Source organism: Staurois parvus, unplaced genomic scaffold, assembly GCF_062004578.1.
Source record: "Staurois parvus isolate SC_StPar_1 unplaced genomic scaffold, SC_StPar_1.0 ptg000159l, whole genome shotgun sequence".
Classification (NCBI taxonomy): domain Eukaryota; kingdom Metazoa; phylum Chordata; class Amphibia; order Anura; family Ranidae; genus Staurois; species Staurois parvus.
Window position 1 is genome coordinate 3,851,073 of NW_028317955.1, and position 26,527 is coordinate 3,877,599.

Below are 26,527 nucleotides of genomic sequence, written 5' to 3' on the forward strand. Positions count from 1 at the left end.
ATGTGAGTTTTTAAGATTTTCTTAGCGTTTTTTTGCATTAGCGTTTAGCGGCGTTTTGCAGTGATTAGCATCGTTTTTCCACGTTTGCGTTTTTCAGTGTTTTTACCAAAAAAAAAAAAACATTTTTTTGGTAAAAAAAAGGGTCCAAAAACACAGTTTTGTGGCGTTTTACCACGTTTTTCAGCGTTACAGCGTTTGTACAGCTAAAAAACTCCTTTAGAAAACTAGTCCTGGGTTTTTTTCCCAGTCAAAAAGTGTTGATTACAGTCTATGTGTACTTGGACACATAGGATAACATGCTGGGGGGTTTACTGGCTGTAGAAAAAAACATCAAAAGCCAAAATGTAAAAATGGCAAGTGTGCATGAGGACTAAGCCCTGGTTCACACTGATGCGGTGTGGAATTTGCAGCGTTTTCAGTGCGAATTCTGAACCGCATCACAATCGCACCCCGTTCATACGAACTGATGTGGGTGTGTATGTTAACAACACCCTGATATCGGTCCGTAAAACGCGGTGCGATGTGCAGAATCGGATCGCATAGTTGTGAATACCCATGCCATCCGATTCTAGTGTGGACCAAAAAGGGCATATGAAAGATAAAGTGAACCGGGACACTCTTGGTAACGGACTGAAATGAAAAATCAATCAAAAAGGAAAGAAAGGGGTACAAAAAATAAACAATGAGTAATAGTGACCCCAGTATCTAAGGCCGACTCACATAGAATAGACCATGTGGTGTCCTCAGGACCCAAACAGTGCTAATAAGGACCAAAAAAGGGGCCTGCATGTTCTTGGTTAGGGTGTGGTGCGAATAGAGCCATACAAAATGTAGGGCTCTAATTGCACTGCATACAAATTGCATGTGATTTGTACAAGAAGGCGGTGCGGTTGCTGTGTGAATCACATGGGATATAACGCACCGCTGTAGTGTGAACCCGGGCTTAATGTTACATTCTGGCTTTTAATGCCACAGCTGTGCTATATATCCATAGAAAGCAATTGCAGGATGCGGCTGTATGCCATTTTGCATCCATGGTGGCACATTCATGTGTCTATGCAAGTGCTGGTGAGAACCTGCATACAGCCGCATCCTGTAATTGCTTTCTATGGGTGGCTGTTGGCAGCAGCTGTGGCTCCTCGGGGAGATTTTATGCAGGTTCTGTACTTTCTTGTGTGCACAAACTCTATGAAGCCAGGTTCTGTATATGTAAGTATTCTGCAAATGGCAGTTCCAATGTGTAAAGCGTGGTGAAGCTCAGAACAAGAAACCTTGGTTGAAGTTGTCGTTGTTATTGAGTAAACGTCCTGGATCCGTGCGGCTGACTATATTTGCCGTTTGGTGATGTGACATGACAACTATACAGTTCCATGTTTTGAACAATAAATAGAATTTACAAAGTAATGTCAGGCATCAAGTGAAATCCACCGGTAACACTGGCTAGGGAACATTGCAAGTGTACATATCATAAATTACCGTATTTTTTGCTCCATAAGACGCACCTGACCATAAGACGCACCTAGGTTTTAGAGGAGAAAAACAAGAAAAAAAAATATTCTGAACCAATGGACTGCAGACACAGTACAGGGGATGACCAGAGACTGCAGACATAGTACAGGAGATGACCAGAGACTACGGACACAATACAGGAGATGACCAGAGACTGCGGACACAGTACAGGAGATGACCAGAGACTGCGGACACAGTACAGGAGATGACCAGAGACTGCGGACACAGTACAGGAGATGACCAGAGACTGCGGACACGGTACAGGAGATGACCAGAGACTGCGGACACAGTACAGGAAATGACCAGAGACTGCGGACATAGTACAGGAGATGACCGGAGACTGCAGACAGTGCAGGGGATGACCAGAGACTACGGACACAATACAGGAGATGACCAGAGACTGCGGACACAGTACAGGAGATGACCAGAGACTGCTGACACGGTACAGGAGATGACCAGAGACTGCGGACACAGTACAGGAGATGACCAGAGACTGCGGACATAGTACAGGAGATGACCGGAGACTGCAGACAGTGCAGGGGATGACCAGAGACTACGGACACAATACAGGAGATGACCAGAGACTACGGACACAATACAGGAGATGACCAGAGACTGCGGACACAGTACAGGGGATGACCAGAGACTGCGGACACAGTGCAGGAGATGACCAGAGACTGCGGACACAGTGCAGGGGATGACCAGAGACTGCGGACACAGTGCAGGGGATGACCAGAGACTGCGGACACAGTGCAGGGGATGACCAGAGACTGCGGACACAGTGCAGGGGATGACCAGAGACTGCGGACACAGTGCAGGAGATGACCAGAGACTACGGACACAATACAGGAGATGACCAGAGACTGCGGACACAGTACAGGGGATGACCAGAGACTGCGGACACAGTGCAGGAGATGACCAGAGACTGCGGACACAGTGCAGGGGATGACCAGAGACTGCGGACACAGTGCAGGGGATGACCAGAGACTGCGGACACAGTGCAGGGGATGACCAGAGACTGCGGACACAGTGCAGGGGATGACCAAGACTGCAGACAGTGCAGGGAATGACCAGAGACTGCAGACAGTGCAGGGAATGACCAGAGACTGCAGACAGTGCAGGGAATGACCAGAGACTGCAGACAGTGCAGGGAATGACCAGAGACTGCAGACAGTGCAGGGAATGACCAGAGACTGCAGACAGTGCAGGGAATGACCAGAGACTGCTGACCTTTGGGGAGGGAGGGGGAGCGGGTACCTGAATTTGACAGGTACCCGCTCCCACTTCCACAGAGTTGTCCTTCCCTCTTCTTCCCGGGCCGGCTTCCGTGACAGCCGGGTGCCCACTGCGCATGCGCGAGAAGCGCTGTGCTTTCTGAATGGCCCGGCGCCTTCTGGGACCTGTCATGTGTCCCAGAAAACACCGGATCAATCACAAAGCGCAGCACATGCGCAGTGGGCACCCAGCTGTCACAGAAGCCAGCGCGGGAAGACTGTGCAGCGCTGGAGCGAGGAACAGGTATGGCCCTGCAGGAGAGAACAGCTGAGCGGCCGGCCCGGTATTCTGACATGGAGGCGGCAGAAATACCGGACCGGCCGCTTTATATTCGCTCCATAAGACGCACTGATATTTCCCCCCTTTTTTTGGGGGAAAAAAGTGCGTCTTATGGAGCGAAAAATACGGTAGATTATTTATAAAAGGAATGTATAGTCTTTTCATTGTCCTTTTTTATTTTTATTATCATATAGCACAGGTGTCAAACACAAGGACCACAGGCTGAATCCGGCCCTCCAGGCCATTTCATGTGGCCCTTGCACCTCTCCTGCAGGTTGTGTCTGCCCCCACCTTGTCTCAGCAGTCAGCAGCAGAGAGAAGAAGAATAGAACTCCTCTACCAAAATCTGCACCTCTCAGTGCAGCGGCAGCACCTCCTCATCTCTGTCTCCCCTGGTCTCAGCAATCAGCAGACTCTGGTAGATGACTCCACTCCTCCTCTGGTTATCCTCCAGACTCTGCACTTTCTGCTTTCCAGCTCTGCCCCCAAAGGGGGTGCACATTGATGTTAAGGAGGGCTTGAGATTCTTGACATCTGATGTAATGGGAGGGGTAGGGTGTTATGAACATCTATTCTTACAGATACAACCGGCCCTTTGAGGGCAACCATAATGCCGAAATGGCCTGCGATGAAATGGAGTTTGACATCCCTGTCATACAGGATTTATATAGCACACAGTAATATTTATTTTTATTTATTACTGGTACTTATATAGCGCCATCAATTTATGCAGCACTTTGCATATATGTTGTACATTCACACCAGTCGCTGCCCTCAAGGAGCTTACAGTCTAAGGTTCCTAACTCACATTCATACATACCAGGGACATGTCTTTTAAGTGTGGGAGGAGACCAGAGTACCTGTAGGAAACCCATGCAGGCACAGGGAGAACATGCAAGCTCCAAGCAGGTAGTGTCATGGTTGGGATTTGAACCAGCGACCCTAGTGCTGCTAGGCAGAAGTGCTAACCACTTAGGCACTGTGCTGCCCTAATATAAATATGAAAGATCAGTTTGGTGTAAATAATGATATTAGTCTTAGGCTGGCCATCCATGTATAGGCAGAATCTATCGATTGACTAGTGTACAACCAGCCTTTCTTTTTATTTCTCAAATGATCAGTGCCGCCAGCTATAGCCAGCGGCACTGATCATTGTATGTCAGGGAAGTCTCCATGCCGTCAGAACATGATAGCTCAGTGGGAGTGATTTCCCCATCCACCTCAAATGCATGGATGGGGGAATTGGGTCATTTTTTTCTTTCAACCCACTGGTTGAATGAAAATAAATGGTTAATGTATGGCCAGCCGAAACAACTTTGATCTGTGTGAGGAGAGCCACATTTGCACATTACATATGTATATTCTGCTTCCCTCTACACAATGGTTGCGCTTTACTTCTCCTTCTCACAATGCGAGTCTGCGAGTTGACCGAGTTGAACTTCCGGGAGTGTCAATCCAACTCTCAGTGGTTCCTCCTGTTGACCTTTCCAGATCTACTTTCTCATGTAATGCCATGAAGCTCAACAGTAAGTGTCAGTGAGAGCTGCAGGGTACCCAGGAGATCAACACTCTTGGAAATGTAAATTTCCTTCTAGAGTTCATGGAACCATTTCTCAGTCGTGGAGCAGAATTCGGCGGTATGGGCATTACCAAAGGTAAGTATACTATCTTTTTTTACATATATGTGCTTGCTTGGTATCTTTTTCCGGTATTACAGGATTGCTTTTCATCCACTATACAAATAAATCTGGCACAGTTGCAAACAATTGAAAAAGCAGTGGTCTTCTACAGTGCACATTTCAAGTAGCAAAATGAAAAATAGAGGTACCCTAGCCAAAGCTTAGTATTGATTGGGAGAGCTTAGAAGGTCTGCTGGGTTTTTATAGCGCCATGTTTCACCATTGGTGAGATTTCCTATCTGTGCCTGTTCCGGTGACCACAGTACCCCCGGTAAAGTGAACCGGTTACTTTGCTTATGGTAAAATGTTATGGATATGGTTATAGTAAAAGCACTGGTTCGCTTTCCCAGCCCATGCATACACATCTTGGGCCGGTTTCAGTGAGGCCAACTAACCTACCAGCAGGGGCGGACTGACCATTTGGAAACTCGGGCACCGCCCGAGGGCCCAGGGTCAGTAGGGGGCCCCATGAGTTACCCCTGGTACCTTTTTCATAGGCTTTTTTGAGTTTGGGCAAGGACACAGGGGCCCCATGATCCCCTATTGCCCGGGGGAGCCATGAGTTGTCAGTCCGCCCCTGCCTACCAGTTTGTCTTTGGATTACAGAGGTAAAATCAGAGCACATGGACAAGAACCACAAAACACAGGAAGAAATTATAAACTACAGGCAGGCGGAAAAAAAAACATATTCTCCAATGTAATCACTTTACAGAAGAAACAGTAGAGCATTTAAAGTGTATGTATGATCCAGTGGTAGCAAATACGATTATTAACCAATGACCCTCCACTTACAGTATACTGTAGTATGTTTTATAATCTGCTGATTGAAGCCTCTCCTCTTTTTAACTACTAGACTGACCGCCATCCATCCAAGTGCCTATTGGGCAAATGTCGAGGCCACTCTTATTGTCAATTGCATTTTCACAATAAAAATAAAGTGTATGTATGTTGTATGTGGTGATAATTCTAAAATCACCTGTACAGCCAGAAGGGTGAATCTCCCCAATGGGGACACAGACAACAAAAAAAGCTTGAATGGGGAAGTATGTAGAAATCCCATCTGAACAAAAAAAACAAAAACAATAAAAGGAAGATGACACCCTGACTTCAGAGTACTAATTAAATAATAGTAATAAAATGACCATGTCCATGAAAAAAATAACCATCTAAAAGCAAAATATATCATATACTAAATTACAAAAATACCTTTATTAGAAGGAATGTACTTATACACCCTAAATGCCAACCATAAAGTGCCAAAATTAAAACCTTAAATTAGTTTAAAATATTTTCTGTCACTGAACAGAATTAAGATGGATTGGTTTACACCCTACAGTGATTAGTGACTAGACACTTCTATTGCTCAAATTACCTAGGAATGTGCATCAATACTAGTTTATGATTGCCAGAGCACTTATCGTTGTAGGGTGTCAGAAATGCATAATGCACAGAGTGCAGGGGTCAGGGATGCATAATGCACAGAGTGCAGGGGTCAGGAATGCATAACGCACAGAGTGCAGGGGTCAGGAATGCATAACGCACAGAGTGCAGGGGTCAGGAATGCATAACGCACAGAGTGCAGGGGTCAGGAATGCATAACGCACAGAGTGCAGGGGTCAGGAATGCATAACGCACAGAGTGCAGGGGTCAGGAATGCATAACGCACAGAGTGCAGGGGTCAGGAATGCATAACGCACAGAGTGCAGAGGTCAGGAATGCATAACGCACAGAGTGCAGGGGTCAGGAATGCATAACGCACAGAGTGCAGGGGTCAGGAATGCATAACGCACAGAGTGCAGGGGTCAGGAATGCATAACGCACAGAGTGCAGGGGTCAGGAATGCATAACGCACAGAGTGCAGGGGTCAGGAATGCATAACGCACAGAGTGCAGAGGTCAGGAATGCATAACGCACAGAGTGCAGGGGTCAGGAATACATAACGCACAGAGTGCAGGGGTCAGGAATGCATAACACACAGAGTGCAGGGGTCAGGAATGCATGACGCACAGAGTGCAGGGGTCAGGAGTGAGTAATGTACAGCGTGCATCCCAAGCAATATTTTCCCCCTCCTCCCAATAGAATACTCTCCACTCATGACAAAAACACCTCTAATGCAAATTCCCCTCCCTCCATGAATTGTACTCACCAGCCCACCCAACTTGCACCTGTCAGACCTGTACCACAGAGTTGAAGGAAGTGCTCTGAAACTCTTCCTTGGCTCTGTGCTACAAGTCTGACAGGTGGCAGGCAGGGAAAGAAACTTTAATGTACCAAACCCTTCTCTCAAAATTGCCTTGCTGGTAATCTAGACGTCTGGGACCATTAGCTTCTAAGCCTCTAAATGTACAGGTCAGGTGTTCTCAGCCAGGGCTTTGATCCCACCAAGTGCTCTATAAATGATGGGTCTAAATGGTGGTTGAGTCCATGTAACAGCACGAATACTATATTCACGTTCCAGGACACTACTGCCTATTGCACCCCCCCACTCCAAAAAGTGTATCAACTGGAGGGCTATTGAAAAAAACCTGCTGCCATAGACACCCTTCTGCTTCTTACACAATAAGAACACAGTCCAATGTACATAGTAGGGTACCCTTATTTCTAATAAGCCCTTACAGCTATCATTTGGCCCATTGGTCTGTCCTCTGTCTATTCTGGACACAAGTTGAATATGTTGCTGTATAATATGAGATTTACATTGTGCTGCATTCTAAAACAAAGGTATGGGAGGTCCAAAAATAATGCTAGATGTCAACTTTTCTGACAATGGTAGAGTTGCCTTTTTGCATGGAGGCACATTATGATTTTAAACAAATAACCTATAGATACTGACAGTAAGAGATCAAAGCAAACCACTGTGAATCAAGTGATATGAAACCACCAATAGTAAGACAACATAATTAAAATGGTTACCTTTTAAAGTGTTAGTGTGGTGAGCTTATCTGGAGCCACTTCTTGCCTGGTATACATATCACTGTTCAGCCATTCCTCCAAGCAAGTGTCAAGGAGAACTTCCTACTGCTATCTAGCACTGAGTCAGCGTCCTTTTACTCTAGAATCCAGGAACAGTGGCATTCTTACAGTCCATGTGCTCAGCTCCAGCCTATCACCTGCCTCTTTACTTCTTGCATGTTCTGTTGAACATTGACCACAAACACAAAAGAGGAACTGGAAAGACGCTAATATACTGTGTAACTTCTCCCTCCCGGCTAAACACTTTGTGAGCCCTGAGAGACACTGCAATTGATCTGCTAGGACATTCAGACCAGGAAAGGCCAATTTAGACTTCGAGCACTAAAACAGATGACTTTAACAACTTGAGCTTCCGCACCTGTATACCCCTTGTGGACCTTGAGAATTTATACATCAATGGGCCTATTAATATGTCAATAAATGTGTCATTAATTATGACACCAAAGAGATGCCTATAGAACTTGTTTACAAATTGGTTTTACAATTTTTACTTTACATTCTTTATCTTACAATGGGAAAAAATAAACCAAAACAAAATGCTTACAGTTTCAGCATTATAGGAAATCTAGAAGAATGATGGCAAAAGAAGTCTAAGTGGCCTATCTAGTCTGTTCATTTTTTTAAGTTGAATTCCAGATATGGCAAGTTTTACAAACTTACATTGGTCCAGCTTGTTTAAAAAAAGTTTTTTTTAACCACTTGACCTCCAGAGGATTTACCCCCCTTAATGACCAGGCCTCTTTTTGCTACTTGGCGCTGCACTAATTCAACTGATAATTGCGCGGTCATGCAATGCTGCACCCAAACAAAATTTACGTCCTTTTTTTCACACAAATAGAGCTTTCTTTCGGTGTAATTTGATCACCTGTGTGCTTTTTATTTTTCACACTATAAACAAAAAAAAGCCAAAAATTTTGAAGAAAAACAATATTTTTTACTTTCAGCTATAAAAAATATATAGTAAACTCAAAGTTGGTTATAAATTTAGGCCAAAATGTATTCTGCTCCATGTTTTTGGTAAAAAAAATCCCAAAGAGTGTATATTGATTGCTTTGTGTGGAAGTTATAGCGTCTACAAACTATGGTATAAATACTGCAATTTACGCCATTTTTCTGCTGTACAGCGCTGCGCTAGTTTAACGGACAATTGCGCGGTCATGCAATACGGTACATAAATGAAATTTACATCCTTTTTTTCCCCACAAATTGAGCTTTCTTTTGGTGGTATTTGATTGCCTGTGCGGTTTTTATTTTTTGCGCTATAAAAAAAAAGGCTGACAATTTTGAGGAAAAAAAAACAATATTTTGGACTTTTTGCTATAAAACATGTCCAGTAAAAAAAAATGCAAAAATCAAATTTAGCCATAAATTTCTGCCAAAATGCATTCTGCGACATGTCTTTGCTACAAAAAAAAAACAATACGTGTAAATTAATTGGTTTACGTGAAAGTTATAGCGTTTACAAATGGCGGGAAAGATACTGGAATTTTTAGGGTTTTTTTTTATACTAATAATGGCGGCGATCAGTGAATTATGGCGGCGATCAGTGACTTATGGCAGCAACCAGCGACTTATGGCGGGACTGCGGCGGACATTCTGACATTGGGGGGTACTGACTTGGGGTCACTGACATTCCCAAAAACATTAATACAGTGATCAGTGCAAAAAAAAAACACTGACACTGTACTAATGGCACTGGGGAGGAAGGGGTTAACTTTATTTTGCAGGGAAGGGTTATCTGAGTGAGGGGAGTGTTTTACTAGGGGGGCGGGGGTGTGTGCTGGACGGGACAAGGCTGATCGAGAGAGAGAAACTCTTCTTTCTCGATCAGCTTTTCCTCGAGCTGTCAGGGAAGTGACAGACAGCACAGCTACTACAGCTGTGCTGTCTGTCACTGTTTGCCACTGATCGCCGGGAAACAGCCGGTAAAGACTGGCTGAGACCCGGCGATTGACATCCGCGGCGGTGATCGGCGGGACAGATAGGGCGGTGGCGCGCCTCGTGCGCGCCCCCTATCTGTTTACAAAACACGCGTTTTAAAACGTGGTTTTGCCTGCCAGTGCCGCCCTGCCGCCGTATTTCTACAGTGGCTGGGCGGCAAGTGGTTAACCTAAAATAAAAACTAAGCTATAATTACTTGTTCTGTACAAAAATATTGCTCAGAGCGGTCACTTACCTCCTCTTCTAGAGTTCTCCACTGGTGCTCTCCACTCCTTCTCTCCTCTCCGCTGCTCCACGGTTGCCGTCTGCTAAGGAGGCACTCGTGCATGCATGCTTCCATGCTGGGCTGCATGCATTCATAGACGCACACAGAGCAGTATTGCCATGCCCTCCATTCCCTCCCACATAATTTGACTGATAGCAGCAGGTGCATATAGCTTGCGCTGTCTCATGTGTGACTGGAAATAGAGAGCAGCGGTGCGTCAGCCATGGCAACGCTGAATCGGTGAGAAGTGACAGGTAAGTGTTTAGGGGCTGGTGGCAGAACAGGTAGTGGGATGTTTTTTGCCTTAATGCAGAGAGTTCATTAAGGAAACAAATGTTTTGACTTTCTCACAACTTTAACCCCTAACCCTCTAACCCCTTACAATAAACTTCAATTCAATCCCTTATGCCAGGGGTCTCCAAACTTTATAAGCAAAGGGGCAGTTTGCTGTCCTTCAGACTTTAGGGGGGCTGGGGTTTGGCAAGTGAGAGTAGAAAATGCCATCATGCCCCATCATTGGTTTCAATGGAAGGAATATTGTCCCACTGTTGATATCAGTGAGAAGAATAGTGCACCATTGATGGTGTCAGTGAGAAGAATAGTGCACCATTGATGGTGTCAGTGAGAAGAATAGTGCACTATTGATGGTGTCAGCAAGAAGAATAGTGCCCCAGTGATGGTATCAGTAGGGGCCATGGTACTCCATCATTGGTTTCAGTTGGTGGAATAGTGCCCCTAGGGCCAGGTAAAGTCAAGAAAAGGGCCACATTCTGCCCCCAGACCGCAGTTTGGAGACCACTGCCTTCTACTAACCGAATTGAACTGCTGACCTACGCTAAATTAACCCCCAACCATTAACCTTAAATTAACCCTAACCCTCACCTGGGTTCCTGGGTGTAAACCTAATCTATCTATCTATCTATCTATCTATCTATCTATCTATCTATCTATCTATCTATCTATCTATCCATCCAATGTACACTATATTGCCACTCCTGGAAGTGAACTTATCTACACTATATTGCCAAAAGTATTGGGACACCCCTCCAAATCATTGGATTCAGGTGTTCCAATCACCTCCATGACCACAGGTGTATAAAATCAAGCACCTAGACATGCAGACGGCTTCTACAAACATTTGTGAAAGAATGGGTCTCTCTCAGGAGCTCAGTGAACTCAAGTGTGGTCCTGTGATAGGTTGCCACCTGTGCAATAGGTCCATCCGTGAAATTTCCTTGCTACTAAATATTCCACGGTCAACTGTTAGTGGGATTATAACAAAGTGGAAGCAACTGAGAACAACAGCAACTCGGTCACAAAGCGAAAGGCCACAAAAAATGACAGAGCGGGGTCAGCGCATGCTGAAGCGCATAGTGCACAGAAGTGGCCAACTGTCTGCAGAGTCAATAGCTAAAGACCTCCAAACTTGGTTTGGCCTTCAGATTAGCACAACAACAGTGCGTAGAGAGCTTCATGGAATGGGTTTCCATGGCCGAGCAGCTGCATCCAAGCCTTACATCACCAAGTGCAATGCAAAGCGTTGGATGCAGTGGAAGAGCAAGTCAGTGGAAGAAGAAGTCCTGTAATTGATGTAACACGTAGGGTGGAGCCAGCACTACAAAAAGTGTGTGAGCGACCATTTTACTGGAGGTTTACATATGTCTTTGCTGATTATTTTCAGTGCACTGATGTGAAGTGCACTTTTTAAGCTAATTATTTAAAGTCTTTAATAAAATATCAAATTGGAAGCAGAGAGCACTATATATTCTTCCTTTTTCTGAGCTTTCCGATGTCCTAGTCCGAAGCCTTATGGAGGATGGATCTGGATTGTAAATCATCTGGCAGCTGGAGTGGTGATCGATACTAGGATTTATAAGAACCCCAGTTAAAGGGGAAGGCGCATATGACCGAATATATGTTGGGTCTGCTCTTAAGATGAGAGCATAAGCTTTGTAGTGACGGGGATGTGCACTTTGTATGAAAGATAAATCACAAAACACCAGTGATAAAAAAGTACATTTTCAAACAAGAACGGTCAAACTTCACACATATTGGACACTATAAACATAATAAAGGAATACACTGCGGACATATGGATCATTGTGTACACATGGACATTATATTTTGAAATCTCCACTTTTAAGATAGTGAGCTGCAAACTGAGTGATCACATATGTTTTTGTCGGTCGGTACATATGGATAACTAATCTGTGCACATGGATAACTAGTATTATTGGAGAAGAATGTATATACACTGATATATTGCAGAGAACTTATTTAGGACACATAATACTAGATAAGGAAATAATAGGAAAGTTATAATTGCACTTTAAAGGGACATTTATATTTAAAGTGGTACACATGGACAAATTGTTTGGTACATGTAGATATTTGTTTGTTTTGTTTTGAGTGATGACACAGAGCACTTCATGAACAGCAATTAAAGGGTATAGATTGGTCTGTATATTGCAGAGTACTGTGCGGCACCGATTTTTTTTATTTTTTATTTATTTAACTTGTGGGAACATATGAAGTGTGTGCATCAGTACATAAAGCATACATATATTCACAAGTGGAATTATAGGAGTGATTGCGCTTGGATATTATTGGTTGATACCGTGATGTAAAGCACGCCGCCACTGGACTCTACAGCAATGGAGACGTGTTCTTTGGAGTGACAAATCACGCTTCTCTGTCTGGCAATCCAATGGACGTGTCTGTGTTTTTCGGTTGCCACGAAAATGGTACTTGTCTGACTGCATTGTGGCAAGTGTAATGTTTGGTGGAGGCGGGATTATGGTGTGGGGTTGTTTTTCAGGGGTTGGGCTTGGCCCCTTAGTTCCAGTGAAGGGAACTCTTAAGGCATCAGCATACCAAGACACTTTTGACAATTTCATACTCCCAACTTTGTGGGAACAGTTTGGGGATGGCCCCTTCCTGGTCCAACATGACCAGTGCACAAAGCAAGGTCCATAAAGACATGGATGAGCAAGTTTGGGGTGGAGAAACTTGACTGGCCTGCACAGAGCCCTGACCTCAACCTGATAGAACACCGATGGGATGAATTAGAGAGGAGACTGCAAACCAGGCCTTCTCATCAGTGCCTGACCTCACAAATGTGCTTCTGGAAGAATGGTCAAACATTCCCATAGACACCCTCCTAAACCTTGTGGACAGCCTTCCCAGAAGAGTTGAAGCTGTTATAGCTGTAAAGGGCGGGCCAACCCAATATATATACATACAGAGACAGCTGGCAACATCCTAAGGTATTACTGGCAAAGTCCATCTTGCTCTGTCTTTCAGCAATAAGCAATTTCATTTTGAGATCCTTTTGGCAGTAACTCAAGATATTAAAAACTAGAGCATCTCTCAGTGTTTCAATCAAGGTCTACCCAAGTGTCATTGTGACTGAACGCAGCTGCTGTTCAATTAAGCCCTCTGTCTCTGCAGAAGGGTATTCTGTAATATCCATCCAACAGTATTGAGCTGGAAAGGTCAAGTGTAACTTCTTAATAAATGTTTATTTTATATTTAAATTTTCTTATAAAAGTGATCCAAAATAATAATTTCCAATGTGAGAAAAACTGCCACATCCACATAATCCAAGAGGCCCAGTAATTGTGCATTATTCAAATCTAAAAGGGAACTCCAGATCAAACACATTTCAATAATAAATATGCATTATGGAAAGCAATCTACCTGCTGTAGGTGGTCCTACTTACTTATCGAAGTCTCAGAAATGTTGATTTTGCTGTAGAATTACAATACAGATATCTTTGCTCTTTGGGGGGACACTATTACAACAGGCAGTGTTACAGTGCCTTGAAAAAGTATTCATACCCCTTGAAATTGTCCACATTTTGTCATGTTACAACCAAAAACGTAAATGCATTTTAGTGGGATTTTATGTGATAGACCAACAGAAAGTGGCACATAATTGTGAAGTGGAAGGAAAACGATAAATGTTTTTCAAATTTTTTACAAATAAATATCTGAAAAGTGTGACGTGCATTTGTATTCAGCTCCCTTTACGGTGATATTCCTAGCTAAAATCTAGTGGAACAAATTGCCTTCAAAAGTCACCTAATTAGTAAATAGAGTCCACCTGTGTATAATTTAATCTCTATAAATACAGCTGTTCTGTGAAGCCCTCAGAGGTTTGTTAGAGAACATTAGTGAACAAACAGCATCATGAAGGCCAAGGAACACACTACACCGGTCAGGGATAAAGTTGGGGAGAAGTTGAAAGCAGGGTTAGGTTTTAAAATAAATATCCCAAGCTTTAAACATCGCACGGAGCACTGTTCAATTCATCATCTGAAAATTGAAAGAGTATGACACAACTGCAAACCTACGAAGATATGGCCATCCACCTAAACTGGCAGGTCGGGCGAGGAGAGCATTAATCAGAGAAGCAGCCAAGAGGCCCATGGTAACTCTGAAGGAGCTGCAGAAATCCACAGCTCAGGTGGGAGAATCTGTCCACAGGACAACTATTAGTCGTGCACTCCACAAATCTGGCCTTTATGGAAGAGTGGCAAGAAGAAAGCCATTGTTGAAAAAAAGCCATAAGAAGTCCCATTTGCAGTTTGCAAGAAGCCATGTGGGGGACACAGCAAACATGTGGAAGAAGGTGCTCTGGTCAGATGAGACCAAAATTGAACTTTTTGGCCTAAAAGCAAAATGCTATGTGTGGCGGAAAACTAACACTGCACATCACCCTGAAAACGCCATCCCCACCGTGATACATAGTGCTGGCAGCATCATGCTGTTAGGAAGCATTTCTTCAGCAGGGACAGGGAAGCTGGCCAGAGTTAATGAGAAGATGGATGGAGCCAAATACCGGGCAATCTTAGAAGAAAACCTGTTAGAGTCCGCAAAAGACTTGAGACTGGGGCAGAGGTTCACGTTCCAGCAGGACAACGACCCTAAACATACAGCCAGAGTTACAATGGAATGGTTTAGGTCAAAGCATATTCTAGTCAAAGTCCAGACCTAAATCTAATTGAGAATCTGTGGAAAGACTTGAAAATTGCTGTTCACAGATGCTCTCCATCCAATCTGACAGAGCTTGAGCAATTTTGCAAAGAAGAATGGGCAAAAATGTCCCTCTCTAGATGTGCAAAGCTGGTAGAGACATATCCAAAAAGACTTGCAGCTGTAATTGCATCGAAAGGTGGTTCTACAAAGTGTTGACTCAGGGGGGCTAAATACAAACGTATGCCACACTTTTCATTAAAAATGTTTAAAAACCATTTTATCATTTTCCTTCCACTTCACAATTAAGTGCAACTTTGTTTTGCTCACATAAAATCCCAATATATTACATTTACGTTTTTGGTTGTAACATGGCAAACTGTGGAAAATGTCAAGGGGTATGAATACTTTTTCAAGGCACTGTACTACTCTTAATGCAGACTCCCTGCCTTCCTTTAGTTTAAGAAGTACCAGGTGGTAACAGGGTCTCATAAAAGACAATTCTGTTACCTCTGCACTGCCTTGTTGAACGATCAAGATGATAATTCTCTCCCACAACTCCTTTACATAAAAAACTTTTTTTTTGTGTTTTTAGGGTCATGGGCTCTTTAAGAAAAAGCTGCCTAAATGATAGTTTGTATATATTAAATGATATATTAAAACATACAATAAAAATGGCCAAGTAATCTTACTCACCAGCGTACTCTCCAGCCACTCCATGACATAAGATGCTGTAGCGTTGGGTATTTGGTTCCTCAGAGCTTCCCGGTCCTGTGGACTTTCCACCATTTCAAGGGATATTTTTAACTCCTCTACCAGATGCAAAATTGTTATAGTTCCAAAATATTCCACCGGCATCGGCGATCCCACTTCAAAGACTCCATTGGCAAACTCAGTGACTGCCTTTGTCCCTGTTGGCAATAAAGGAGAATATTAACATGCTGGTTTTTCTTTGTGTTTTTATAGTGAAACCATTGTGGTTTTGGGATAATTTTATTATAAAGCAGATTTACTGTAGACTCGGCCAACATTATATTTCCAGCATTGTAAGGCAAGTCATTTGTGAGTGATATAGCACTGACTGTACACTTTCTGCTGTTGCTCATTTACTTAGCACCAGGGGCGGACTGACAACTCATGGGGCCCCCGGGCAATAGGGGATCATGGGGCCCCTGTGTCCTTGCCCAAACTCAAAAAAGCCTATGAAAAAGGTACCAGGGGCATCTCATGGGGCCCTCTACTGACCCCGGGCCCTCGGGCAGTGCCCGAGTTTCCAAATGGTCAGTCCGCCCCTGCTTAGCACCATTGTTTTCACCCATTCGACAGTGCTATGTAGAATGCATAGTGGAGGGCATTATTTAAGGTAAATTCTTCATATTGTGCTAGTGAGCGATGCGATGCATACTAGCACATTATTACATTTCCTTGCAGAGGATTTTTTTATTTTTTTACCTGCGGTTTACTACCGCTTTAAAAACACCATACTGTATGCCAGTGGGGGAAGAAAAGGTTCATGCATATCGCGCTAACCTCAGCGCTTAAACATGACCCCTGAGCTGAGCGCTGAGGTTAGCGTGAACCTTTTTTTTCCCTCACTGGAATACAGTATGGTGTTTTAAAGCTGCTTTTCTATACAATAAAGTGGATATGTGCTTTAGTGCGGCCTTATGGACTTTTCTTTGATCTAAAGTCACCATACCAATGGAAGAAGAAAATATCACTGAGAAGTTTTTCCTAGTCCCAGTCCACTGATAACACCATCAGTGTAACCCAGAACTCAAAGGTAGGAGAAGGAGGGATATGCTATTATGAAGTCTATGTCCTGACTGGCTCCTGTGAGGCCAAAGGATGGAGGGTGCCTAGGCATTGTCACATGGGACAAAGTACTCTACTGCTTCTAATCAGGAATGAAATGGTAAAGGTACATTTCTAGATTGACTGCTTTATCACGTTAAACTGTGCTAATGAATCCTTATTAGAAAGCCAAACTTTAAGCCTGGTACATGTGGAATATTGCACAGGCAGCACAGTGGATTAGTGGTTAGCACGTCTGCCTTGCAGTAAATGGGTCATGGGATCAATTCCCGACCATGGCGCCTCCTGCATGGAGTTTGCATGTTCTCCCTGTGCTTGCGTGGGTTTCCTCCGAGTACTCCAGTTTCCTCCCACACTCCAAAGACATGCTGGTAGGTTAATTGGCTCCTGTCTGAACTGGTCCTAGTATGTGTATGAATGTGAGTTAGGGACCTTAGATTGTACACCCCTTGAGGGTTAGGGACTGATGTGAATGTACAATATATATGTAAAGCACTGTGTAAATTGACGGCGCTATATATGTACCTGAAATAAATATCAGCTGGCTGAACAGAATATGGCCATTCTGTTGAATGGGCATTCTGGAAAAACAGCTATCGATGGGAGTCTGATCAGCACTAGCAGCCAATGTCTCATTGACATTTAAAAAGTTGTCATTTCAAATGCACATGTATTACAAAACTAAATTATGTAACATATTATAAGTACCATTAAAACAAAAGGGAATTATACCTGCAATCACATATACAATCCACACATGAGAATAGCAAGCCCCTAGGTTAACCCAGTCACTTTGCAGGCTCAGACACAATGCGCAGTCTTAGAGTCCATCTTAGTGACTGGGTCTCTCTGGATCATATGAACAGGGGCCAGGCGCTGTGTAGTTCTGTGATAAAAGTAATACACCTTATATAGAGGCGTGCCTTTAATAATTCATATGGTAAAAAATAGATAACCAGCCTGTGGCTTTAAGAAGCCAGGTTCCAAGATGGACGGCCTGTCCGCTCAGAGGGAAGCAGTGGAGAGTGGAATGTTTCGTGTGCATGCGCTTTATCGTAGACTTGATAAAGGGCGTGCGCACAAAACATGTTGTCCCGGCAACCGGCCTCTTCCTTCTAAAGCTGCGGCTCCAGCGAGAGTTCCCCCCTTCGTCTCTCCACATCGTGGAGACGTCACCCGGGACGCTGGGACGTCAGATACACATGGTCCCTGCACTGACAGGCATTGCACGCTCCACTGCTTCCCTCTGAGCGGAGGGGCCATCCATCTTGGAACCTGGCTTCTTAAAGCCATAGGCTGGTTATCTATTTTTTACCATATGAATTATTAACCACTTCCAGACCGGACACTTTTACCCTCTTCCTAACCAGGGCAATTTTCAGCTTTCAGCGCTATCACGCTTTGAATGACAATTGCGCGGTCATGCAACACTGTACCCAAATGAATTTTTTACCATTTTTTGAGACAGATAAAGCTTTATTTTGGTGGTATTTATTCACCGCTGGGATTTTTATTTTTTTTGCTATGTAAATGAAAACGTCCAAAAATTTTGAAAAAAAAGTGTTTTTTTTAATAACATTTTGCAAATAAATAATATGTCATCATAAATCTTTGCCAAAATTTATTCCGTTATCTTTTTAGTAAAAAAAAAATCCAAATTAGTTTATAACCAAAAATTATAATTTTTAAACATTTTTTTTTACATTTTTATTTTTTTTTTTCTTATCTGAACATCTATCTATGTTTGCTACGATATTTTGAAGACACCTGCAGTCTAGCGTTCTTCCTGTAACATTTTGCGGTTGTACTTGTTACAATTAAAATTTTCCATATAAGCTCGACAATAATGCTGACATTTCTTTACTTAAGACATAATAATTTCATCTACTTAAAGCATCACTCTAACTCTTATCACAATGCAAGCATAATGAATACAGAAATGGTATACCTGAATCAATAGCCCTAGCGCATATTTCCCCACAATTTTTTTATATTATTCTTTTTTTTTTTTTTTTTACATACTGTCACCCTAGCAGTACAGTGTCACCATGGTGACACTGTACTACTTGTGGGGGTGATGAAGATTTTTTTTTTTTTACACATTGCTTTTACACCCATATAGGATGTAAAAGCAATCATTTCTCTTTCTCTCTGTCTGTATTCTTGCACTCATTGAGAAGTACTGAGTGAGCTGTGATTGGTCACAGCTTGTCACATGGTACAAGCCTGTTTTGAATAGGCTTGTACCATGTGACCTCTGTGATCATTCACTGATTTCACATGTAGTAAGCAATGATGTCACAAGTGACATCTTGCTTACTACTTTGCATGTGATCACTGATTGGCCAATCAGTGATCACATGATCGGGACCTCGTACAGAGGTCCCGTCTGACGATCGGTGTTTCACTGTGTCCGAAGGACACAGTGGGTACCGGATCGCGGTGTTGCGCGCTCCCAGGGAGAGCGCACAAGCAGGGTGCGGGGAAGCCGTTTATAAACGGCCACCCGACCCTGCACTGCCACCGTCCTGCCGTTTATATGCAACGGCTGGTCGGGAAGTGGTTAAAGGCACACCTCCATATAAGGTGTATGACTTTTATCACAAAACTACACAGCGCCTGGCTCCTGTTCATACTTTCCACAAACCAATGTTTTTTTACCATGGCAGCAGTGAGTTTTTTCCCCACTAATCACAGTTGACATATACCATTCACTTATTTCCTTTGGGACACATCTGTGCGCTTTTATCCAGACCGTCTCTCTGGATCAGCCATTCTCAACCTTGGTTCTATGGAACTCTAGGGTTCCTCCAAAAGGTTGCTAGGGGTTCCTTTAGCTGTGGCTGGTCGACTTCCCATTTGCCGATGCTTGCATAACCCAGTTACGCCAGTTGGCAGCGCCAGCTGCATGATGCTAATCTTTTTAGCTGTCTATAATAGTGGCATTACCACGGAGGGAGCGGGAGGTCCTCATGACCTCCAATAAATTGGTTTCTGCAGGGGTTCCCCAAGATCTTAACATTATTTAATGGGTTAAAAGGTTGAGAAAGTCTGCTCTGGATGCTCACTATCTTTGATGGCTTAAAGAAGTTACTGATTGGCCAATTTGCTTCACTACATTTCTGCCTAGATACTGACCAACTAAATAATGCTCCACCTAATGGGAAAGAGGAAGGAAGGTCTTATGGCAGAATTGCCCTGAAGAAGGATTCCCTGCAGTCCTTTATCACAGATTATTTTTTTTTAAAGGAATTGAAGATTTTCATATTTCACCACTTGGTGTCCCCAGAACACAGATTGAATAGCAAAAGTCTGGAAATAACATACAGAATAAGTGGTAGAGCAAGCAACATTACGTAGAAAGCATATAACTACACAACACGACCCTACTAATGAATGTTCACAGCAAGGGCCAGTCTACCGAAATGCTTGAGTTTTTCAAAGATGCTGCAGAGGTAAATCACCTTATCTTATGAAATCAGCAGTTTTGACTCTTGGTCAGATTTCTGCACTTCAGACTATACATTAGGCATTATAGGGGAACCCTACTTCTCTATAATGCATTTTTAAATTATGTTATATTATGAAAAATAAAAGTGGAGGACTGAAAACATCTCTGCTAGAGCAAAAGAATGAGATTGCAAAGTAGGTAGGAACAGACCCAGGAACTAAGACAGGAGAGCTCACGATGAGATCCCCAAGAGACCACTAAACTCTTCCTCAGGGCTGCTGTTAGTAATCACAGGGCCCTATATAGCCTACCTGACACCCCCCCACCCCCCAAAAAAAAAAATCAAAACAATATTTTTGCTAAAAATTTGCTAAAGTCATTATTGAACACAAAAACAATTACAAATTTCCTCCAAAATGTAAAGGATAAAAAGTGTATTGCAATAAAGCAGAATTTGTCTGTATCTGATCACCACAAACCAAAGACACTATTTAATCCATGGCTCCATGCTTTATTTTGCTGAAAATCACTTTAAAAACAGCCCCCCCCCCCCCCTGACAGACTCTAGATTTCTCACTTTTGAGACAGAAAAAGGGACTGAGGACACAGATCCACAATCCCTTCTCTGCAGCCTCAGCTGCACCTCAGAGTGAATGAACAGGAAACACTCTGCACAGAGGCTTACTGTTCATTTATAAACTGAAGCATAGTAAACAGTTTACTGTGCTTCAGGTTTAAATGGATATAGCAAGTGATCGGTACCAATCACTCATTCTGTTCATTCAGAAAAGGAAAGAGTCCGGTTAATTTGACATATTTATGCCCCCTCCTCCTGATTACCATGCTGACATGATTTCCCTATGTGCCTGCAGAGGGAGGGAGAGGTGGGGAAGCCTGCAACAATGTGAGGATGTTGGGCCCTGGCCCCATACACGAGGGCCCATGGTACCCTCTTATTGGCGTTCCTACTCTTATAACTGATAGTGCCAAGCTAGTGGTAAAGCCCAGATAGAATGTATTTTCACAGTATCCATTAATCATCCAATGTGCTTCAGGAGTTCTAGAAGACTCCTTCATGCGGGCCTTGCCATTTTTTCTAACTGTCCCTGTCCACATGGCAATTTTAGATGTTCCAGATCCTCCTTTCATATTTTTAAAAACAAATAAATTTAAAACCCAGTGAGAAGAGTGGAAACATCTCACAATGGGCACAATAGATGTGCAGACTCACAAATTCAAGTCCTGTGTTCTCACCAAAAGAGCCCTGATTTTATTTTTTTAGTTAAAACAGCAAAGCCTGCACTGCCTCCAGTGTGAGTCAAAATATAGAAACAAAGAAAGGAGCATCAGAAAAAAAGTTTTCCTTCATCAGAATTCATACACAAGTCTGAAAGTTCCCAGAGCCTCTTGGAGTATGTTGTTCTGTAGTTCAATGTGTGTCTAGACCAGCCTTTCTCAACCAGGGTTCTGCAGAACCCTAGGGATCCTCGAGAGGTTTCTATGGATTCCATTAACAATGAGCAACTTCTGTGTCTTAGATGAGTAACTGACTATATCAATGATCTTTTAGCTATTTGTAAGCATGAAATTCTTCCCGATGACTACAAATATAAGGAACATTTTTCCCAGTGATCATCATGCTAAAATACCATGAGCTGTAGATATACTAATCATTATCAGTGGTTCCCTAAAACTGGAAAGTTATTTCAATGGTTCCACCATGTTGAGAAAGGCTGGTCTAGCCAGTTGCTGATCTCCAACATATTGAATCCATGTAAATTTCATTAGTCCTGATTTCATCATCTATGACTATTTAAAGCCCTGAAGAAGGGGTCTTCTGGAACCTCTGAAACACTTTGAATGAGTTAGGGCTTGTTCACACGGGACTAAACTTCTAACTCTTACCGAACACTCCAATAGCTTTAGTATAGGTTTTAGACAGGCGTTAATGAGGTTCAGTATAGGTGTTAGACAGGTGTTAATGAGGTTCAGTATAGGTGTTAGACAAGCGTTAGTGAGGTTCAGTATAGGTGTTAGACAGGCGTTAATGAGGTTCAGTATAGGTGTTAGACAGGCGTTAATGAGGTTCAGTATAGGTGTTAGACAGGCGTTAATGAGGTTCAGTATAGGTGTTAGACAGGCGTTAGTGAGGTTCAGTATAGGTGTTAGACAGGCGTTAATGAGGTTCAGTATAGGTGTTAGACAAGCGTTAATGAGGTTCAGTATAGGTGTTAGACAGGCGTTAATGAGGTTCAGTATAGGTGTTAGACAAGCGTTAATGAGGTTCAGTATAGGTGTTAGACAGGCGTTAATGAGGTTCAGTATAGGTGTTAGACAGGCGTTAATGAGGTTCAGTATAGGTGTTAGACAGGCGTTAATGAGGTTCAGTATAGGTGTTAGACAGGCGTTAATGAGGTTCAGTATAGGTGTTAGACAGGCGTTAATGAGGTTCAGTATAGGTGTTAGACAGGCGTTAGTATAGGTGTTAGACAGGCGTTAATGAGGTTCAGTATAGGTGTTAGACAGGCGTTAATGAGGTTCAGTATAGGTGTTAGACAGGCGTTAATGAGGTTCAGTATAGGTGTTAGACAGGCGTTAATGAGGTTCAGTATAGGTGTTAGACAGGCGTTAGTATAGGTGTTAGACAGGCGTTAATGAGGTTCAGTATAGGTGTTAGACAAGCGTTAATGAGGTTCAGTATAGGTGTTAGACAAGCGTTAATGAGGTTCAGTATAGGTGTTAGACAAGCGTTAATGAGGTTCAGTATAGGTGTTAGACAAGCGTTAATGAGGTTCAGTATAGGTGTTAGACAGGCGTTAATGAGGTTCAGTATAGGTGTTAGACAGGCGTTAATGAGGTTCAGTATAGGTGTTAGACAAGCGTTAATGAGGTTTAGTATGGGCGTTAGACAGGCGTTAATGAGGCTTAGTAAGGGCGTTAGACAGGCGTTAATGAGGCTTAGTAAGGGCGTTAGACAGGCATTAATAAGCTTTAGTATAGGCGTTAGACAGGCGTTAATGAGGTTTAGTATGGGCATTAGACAGGCATTAATGAGGTTTAGTATGGGCATTAGACAGGTGTTAATGAGGTTTAGTATGAACATTAGACAGGCGTTAATAAGGACTAGTATGGGCATTAGACAGGCGTTAATGAGGTTTAGTATGGGCGGTACACAGGCGTTAATGAGGTTTAGTATGGGCATTAGACAGGCGTTAATGAGGTTTAGTATGGGCATTAGACAGGCGTTAATGAGGTTTAGTATGGGCATTAGACAGGCGTTAATAAGGCCTAGTATGGGCGTTAGACAGGCGTTAATGAGGCTTAGTATGGGCGTTAGACAGGCGTTAATGAGGTTTAGTATGGGCGTTAGACAGGCGTTAATGAGGTTTAGTATGGGCGTTAGACAGGCGTTAATGAGGTTTAGTATGGGCGTTAGACAGGCGTTAATGAGCTTTAGTATAGGCGTTAGACAGGCGTTAATGAGGTTTAGTATGGGCGTTAGACAGGCGTTAATGAGGTTTAGTATGGGCGTTAGACAGGCGTTAATGAGCTTTAGTATAGGCGTTAGACAGGCGTTAATGAGGTTTAGTATGGGCGTTAGACAGGCGTTAATGAGGTTTAGTATGGGCATTAGACAGGCGTTAATGAGGTTTAGTATGGGCATTAGACAGGCGTTAATAAGGCCTAGTATGGGCGTTAGACAGGCGTTAATGAGGCTTAGTATGGGCGTTAGACAGGCGTTAATGAGGTTTAGTATGGGCGTTAGACAGGCGTTAATGAGGTTTAGTATGGGCGTTAGACAGGCGTTAATGAGGTTTAGTATGGGCGTTAGACAGGCGTTAATGAGGTTTAGTATGGGCGTTAGACAGGCGTTAATGAGCTTTAGTATAGGCGTTAGACAGGCGTTAATGAGGTTTAGTATGGGCGTTAGACAGGCGTTAATGAGGTTTAGTATGGGCGTTAGACAGGCGTTAATGAGCTTTAGTATAGGCGTTAGACAGGCGTTAATGAGGTTTAGTATGGGCGTTAGACAGGCGTTAATGAGCTTTAGTATAGGCGTTAGACAGGCGTTAATGAGGTTTACTATGGGCATTAGACAGGCGTTAATGACGTTTAGTATGGGCGTTAGACAGGCGTTAATGAGGTTTAGTATGGGCGGTTCACAGGCGTTAATGAGGTTTAGTATGGGCGGTACACAGGCGTTAATGAGGTTTAGTATGAGGTATAGACTTCAATGGGAGGAGTTGAAAGGCTTCAAACTCCTTCTGACTCAACATGAGGCTTCAATTTTGAAGCGATGCAATACGATGTTTTGATAATGTGAACAGCACTGTGTGCTGTCCATAGCATCATTTGCATAGGCGTTTGAGGAGCGTTAAAAATGCCCCTCAAACGCCTGCTTTCAATGCCAATGTGAACTAGGCCTAACAGATACTGTAACCAATACATTTTAGACTTAACCACTGGCTTGGGACTCTACACCTTTCCAGTGTGTAGTATACATTAAACATTTATACTTAAAAATGTATACTTTAAACTTTCCTATCATGGATGTAGAACAGCCTTTCTCAACCAAGGTGCCCAGGCACCCTGGGGTGCCTTCAGGCTTCTTCAGGGGTGCCTTGGGAACATGACCACAAATTGTATACACGCCAGCAGGTGGATCTATCCTGTCTTTTAGTACACAAAGTCACAGGTTTTCATTGTGCACTTTTCTGACCTTCTAGCTGCCAGCACCCTAACAACCAATGACATCATCAGTTGGTAAGGAGGGCGTTGGGTGCATGCACATCATCCTTGTTTGACCCTCCTTTGTCCCTCTCCATCAGCACTGGGGTCACATTAGCAGAATGAGGGAGAGAAAATGAGAGAGACACCCTAGAATACTAGTCAGTACCAGTGTGCAAAGATGTATTTGCTCTGGAAGAATAAATCACCTCTAACGTTGGGTGTCCTACACGTGTGAATGTGTGTAGAATAGTTTTTTTTTCATTTTAGATTGGGGTGCCTTGAGATTGTGCAGAATTTTAAAGGGTGCCTTCAGATTATCCCTAATTGTAAAGAGTACCTTGACTGCAAAAAGGTTGAGAAACACTGATGTAGAATATTTGTTCTGCAGTCTCTCTACTTTTTAATGCTGTGCTCACTTGGTGAATTCTAGCTCAGTAGGAAATGAAAATTCTCAGAACTTACCCAATATCCCACAAATATTTGCACTGTAACTGACCCATCCCCTTCATTCCTTTAGTTCAGTTTATATCGTGGTGGCTTGGTGTCACATGTGGACATTTCCTAAGTCTGCCTAGGAACACCCACTCCTTCAAACTGAGAAAGGCATTTAGATATTTTTATGACTCCTCCCAAGAGCTAGCCCGCTGCTTGCTTCAGGGCTGAGGGCTGTTGCAATTAGCACTGAGGCAGGGTGGTGTGATGGTTTCAGGAAGCTATGTACTGCACCCTGCTGGCTCCTCCCACCTGCATTCCATAGAGAAGCACAGAGACCCAGTAATGATATTAGAGACCCAAGGGCTCCTGGCTGCACTCAAAGAGACCCTCCCACCAGACCATTTATTTTAGCCATAAGCAGGGGTGGACTGATCATTTGGAAACTCGGGCACTACCCGGTGTCAGTAGGGGGCCCCATGAGATGCCCCTGGTACCTTTTTCATAGGCTTTTTTGAGTTGGGGCAAGGACACAGGGGCCCCATGATCCCCTACTGCCCAGGGGCCCCATGAGTTGTCAGTCCGCCCCTGCTTGTGTCCAATGGATTTACGATGTGCTTATCAGCTACTTGCCAACACTCCGTTTACAGAAATAACATAGCTGAAACAAAGCACAAATTGCAGTTTTCTGTGTGCCAATTAACAAGTAAAGGGATCATTTCTGACAAGGCGGCACCTTTATTAATAGTAAAGGGGGGAGAAGGAGACTTTCCAAGCAGCATGAACAGGGCTGTAGGCGATGTCAGCCCTGTCACATCCACTCAGCTTCTTACCACCGTTCAAATTATTTTGATTAGACATGTTGACTTGAAGGAACCACTCCACTTTAAAGGAAAATGTGAGAAAGTATGTACAAACATTCATCTGGTTAGATGAAATTCTTTGTATAGATAATTTTCTTCTACTAAATAAAGGCAAAGGAACCAGAAATGATTACGGCATGTCAGTTTAAAGGGGAATTCGAGTTTTAGCCATGATGCTTTTTAAGAACATTGGTAGATTACTACACATTGTAATGTATAGATTGCTACGTAAATGAAGTTGTACATAGATACAATTGGCCCAGTTTATGTCTGTCTATCCTCTGTTGTTGCCAATATGTGTCTGCCTCTGGATCTGTCAGGGTCCGCCGCGGCGTCT

General features: G+C 43.2%; 1 protein-coding gene across 10 annotated transcripts in view; it reads right to left on the bottom strand.

The window, feature by feature from the left end:
• Positions 1–26,527, bottom strand: part of PPFIBP2 (PPFIB scaffold protein 2) — a 297,974-nt gene that overhangs the window by 172,473 nt on the left and 98,974 nt on the right. For 9 of the 10 annotated variants that reach the window (XM_089675856.1, XM_089675858.1, XM_089675855.1 and 6 more), the window contains exon 4: positions 15,595–15,809. In XM_089675856.1, coding sequence (XP_089531982.1) covers positions 15,595–15,809 — 215 coding nt within the window. Of the gene's footprint in view, positions 1–7,655; positions 7,776–15,594; positions 15,810–26,527 lie in introns of those variants that run through there. The other variant, XM_089675865.1, reaches the window with a different exon arrangement.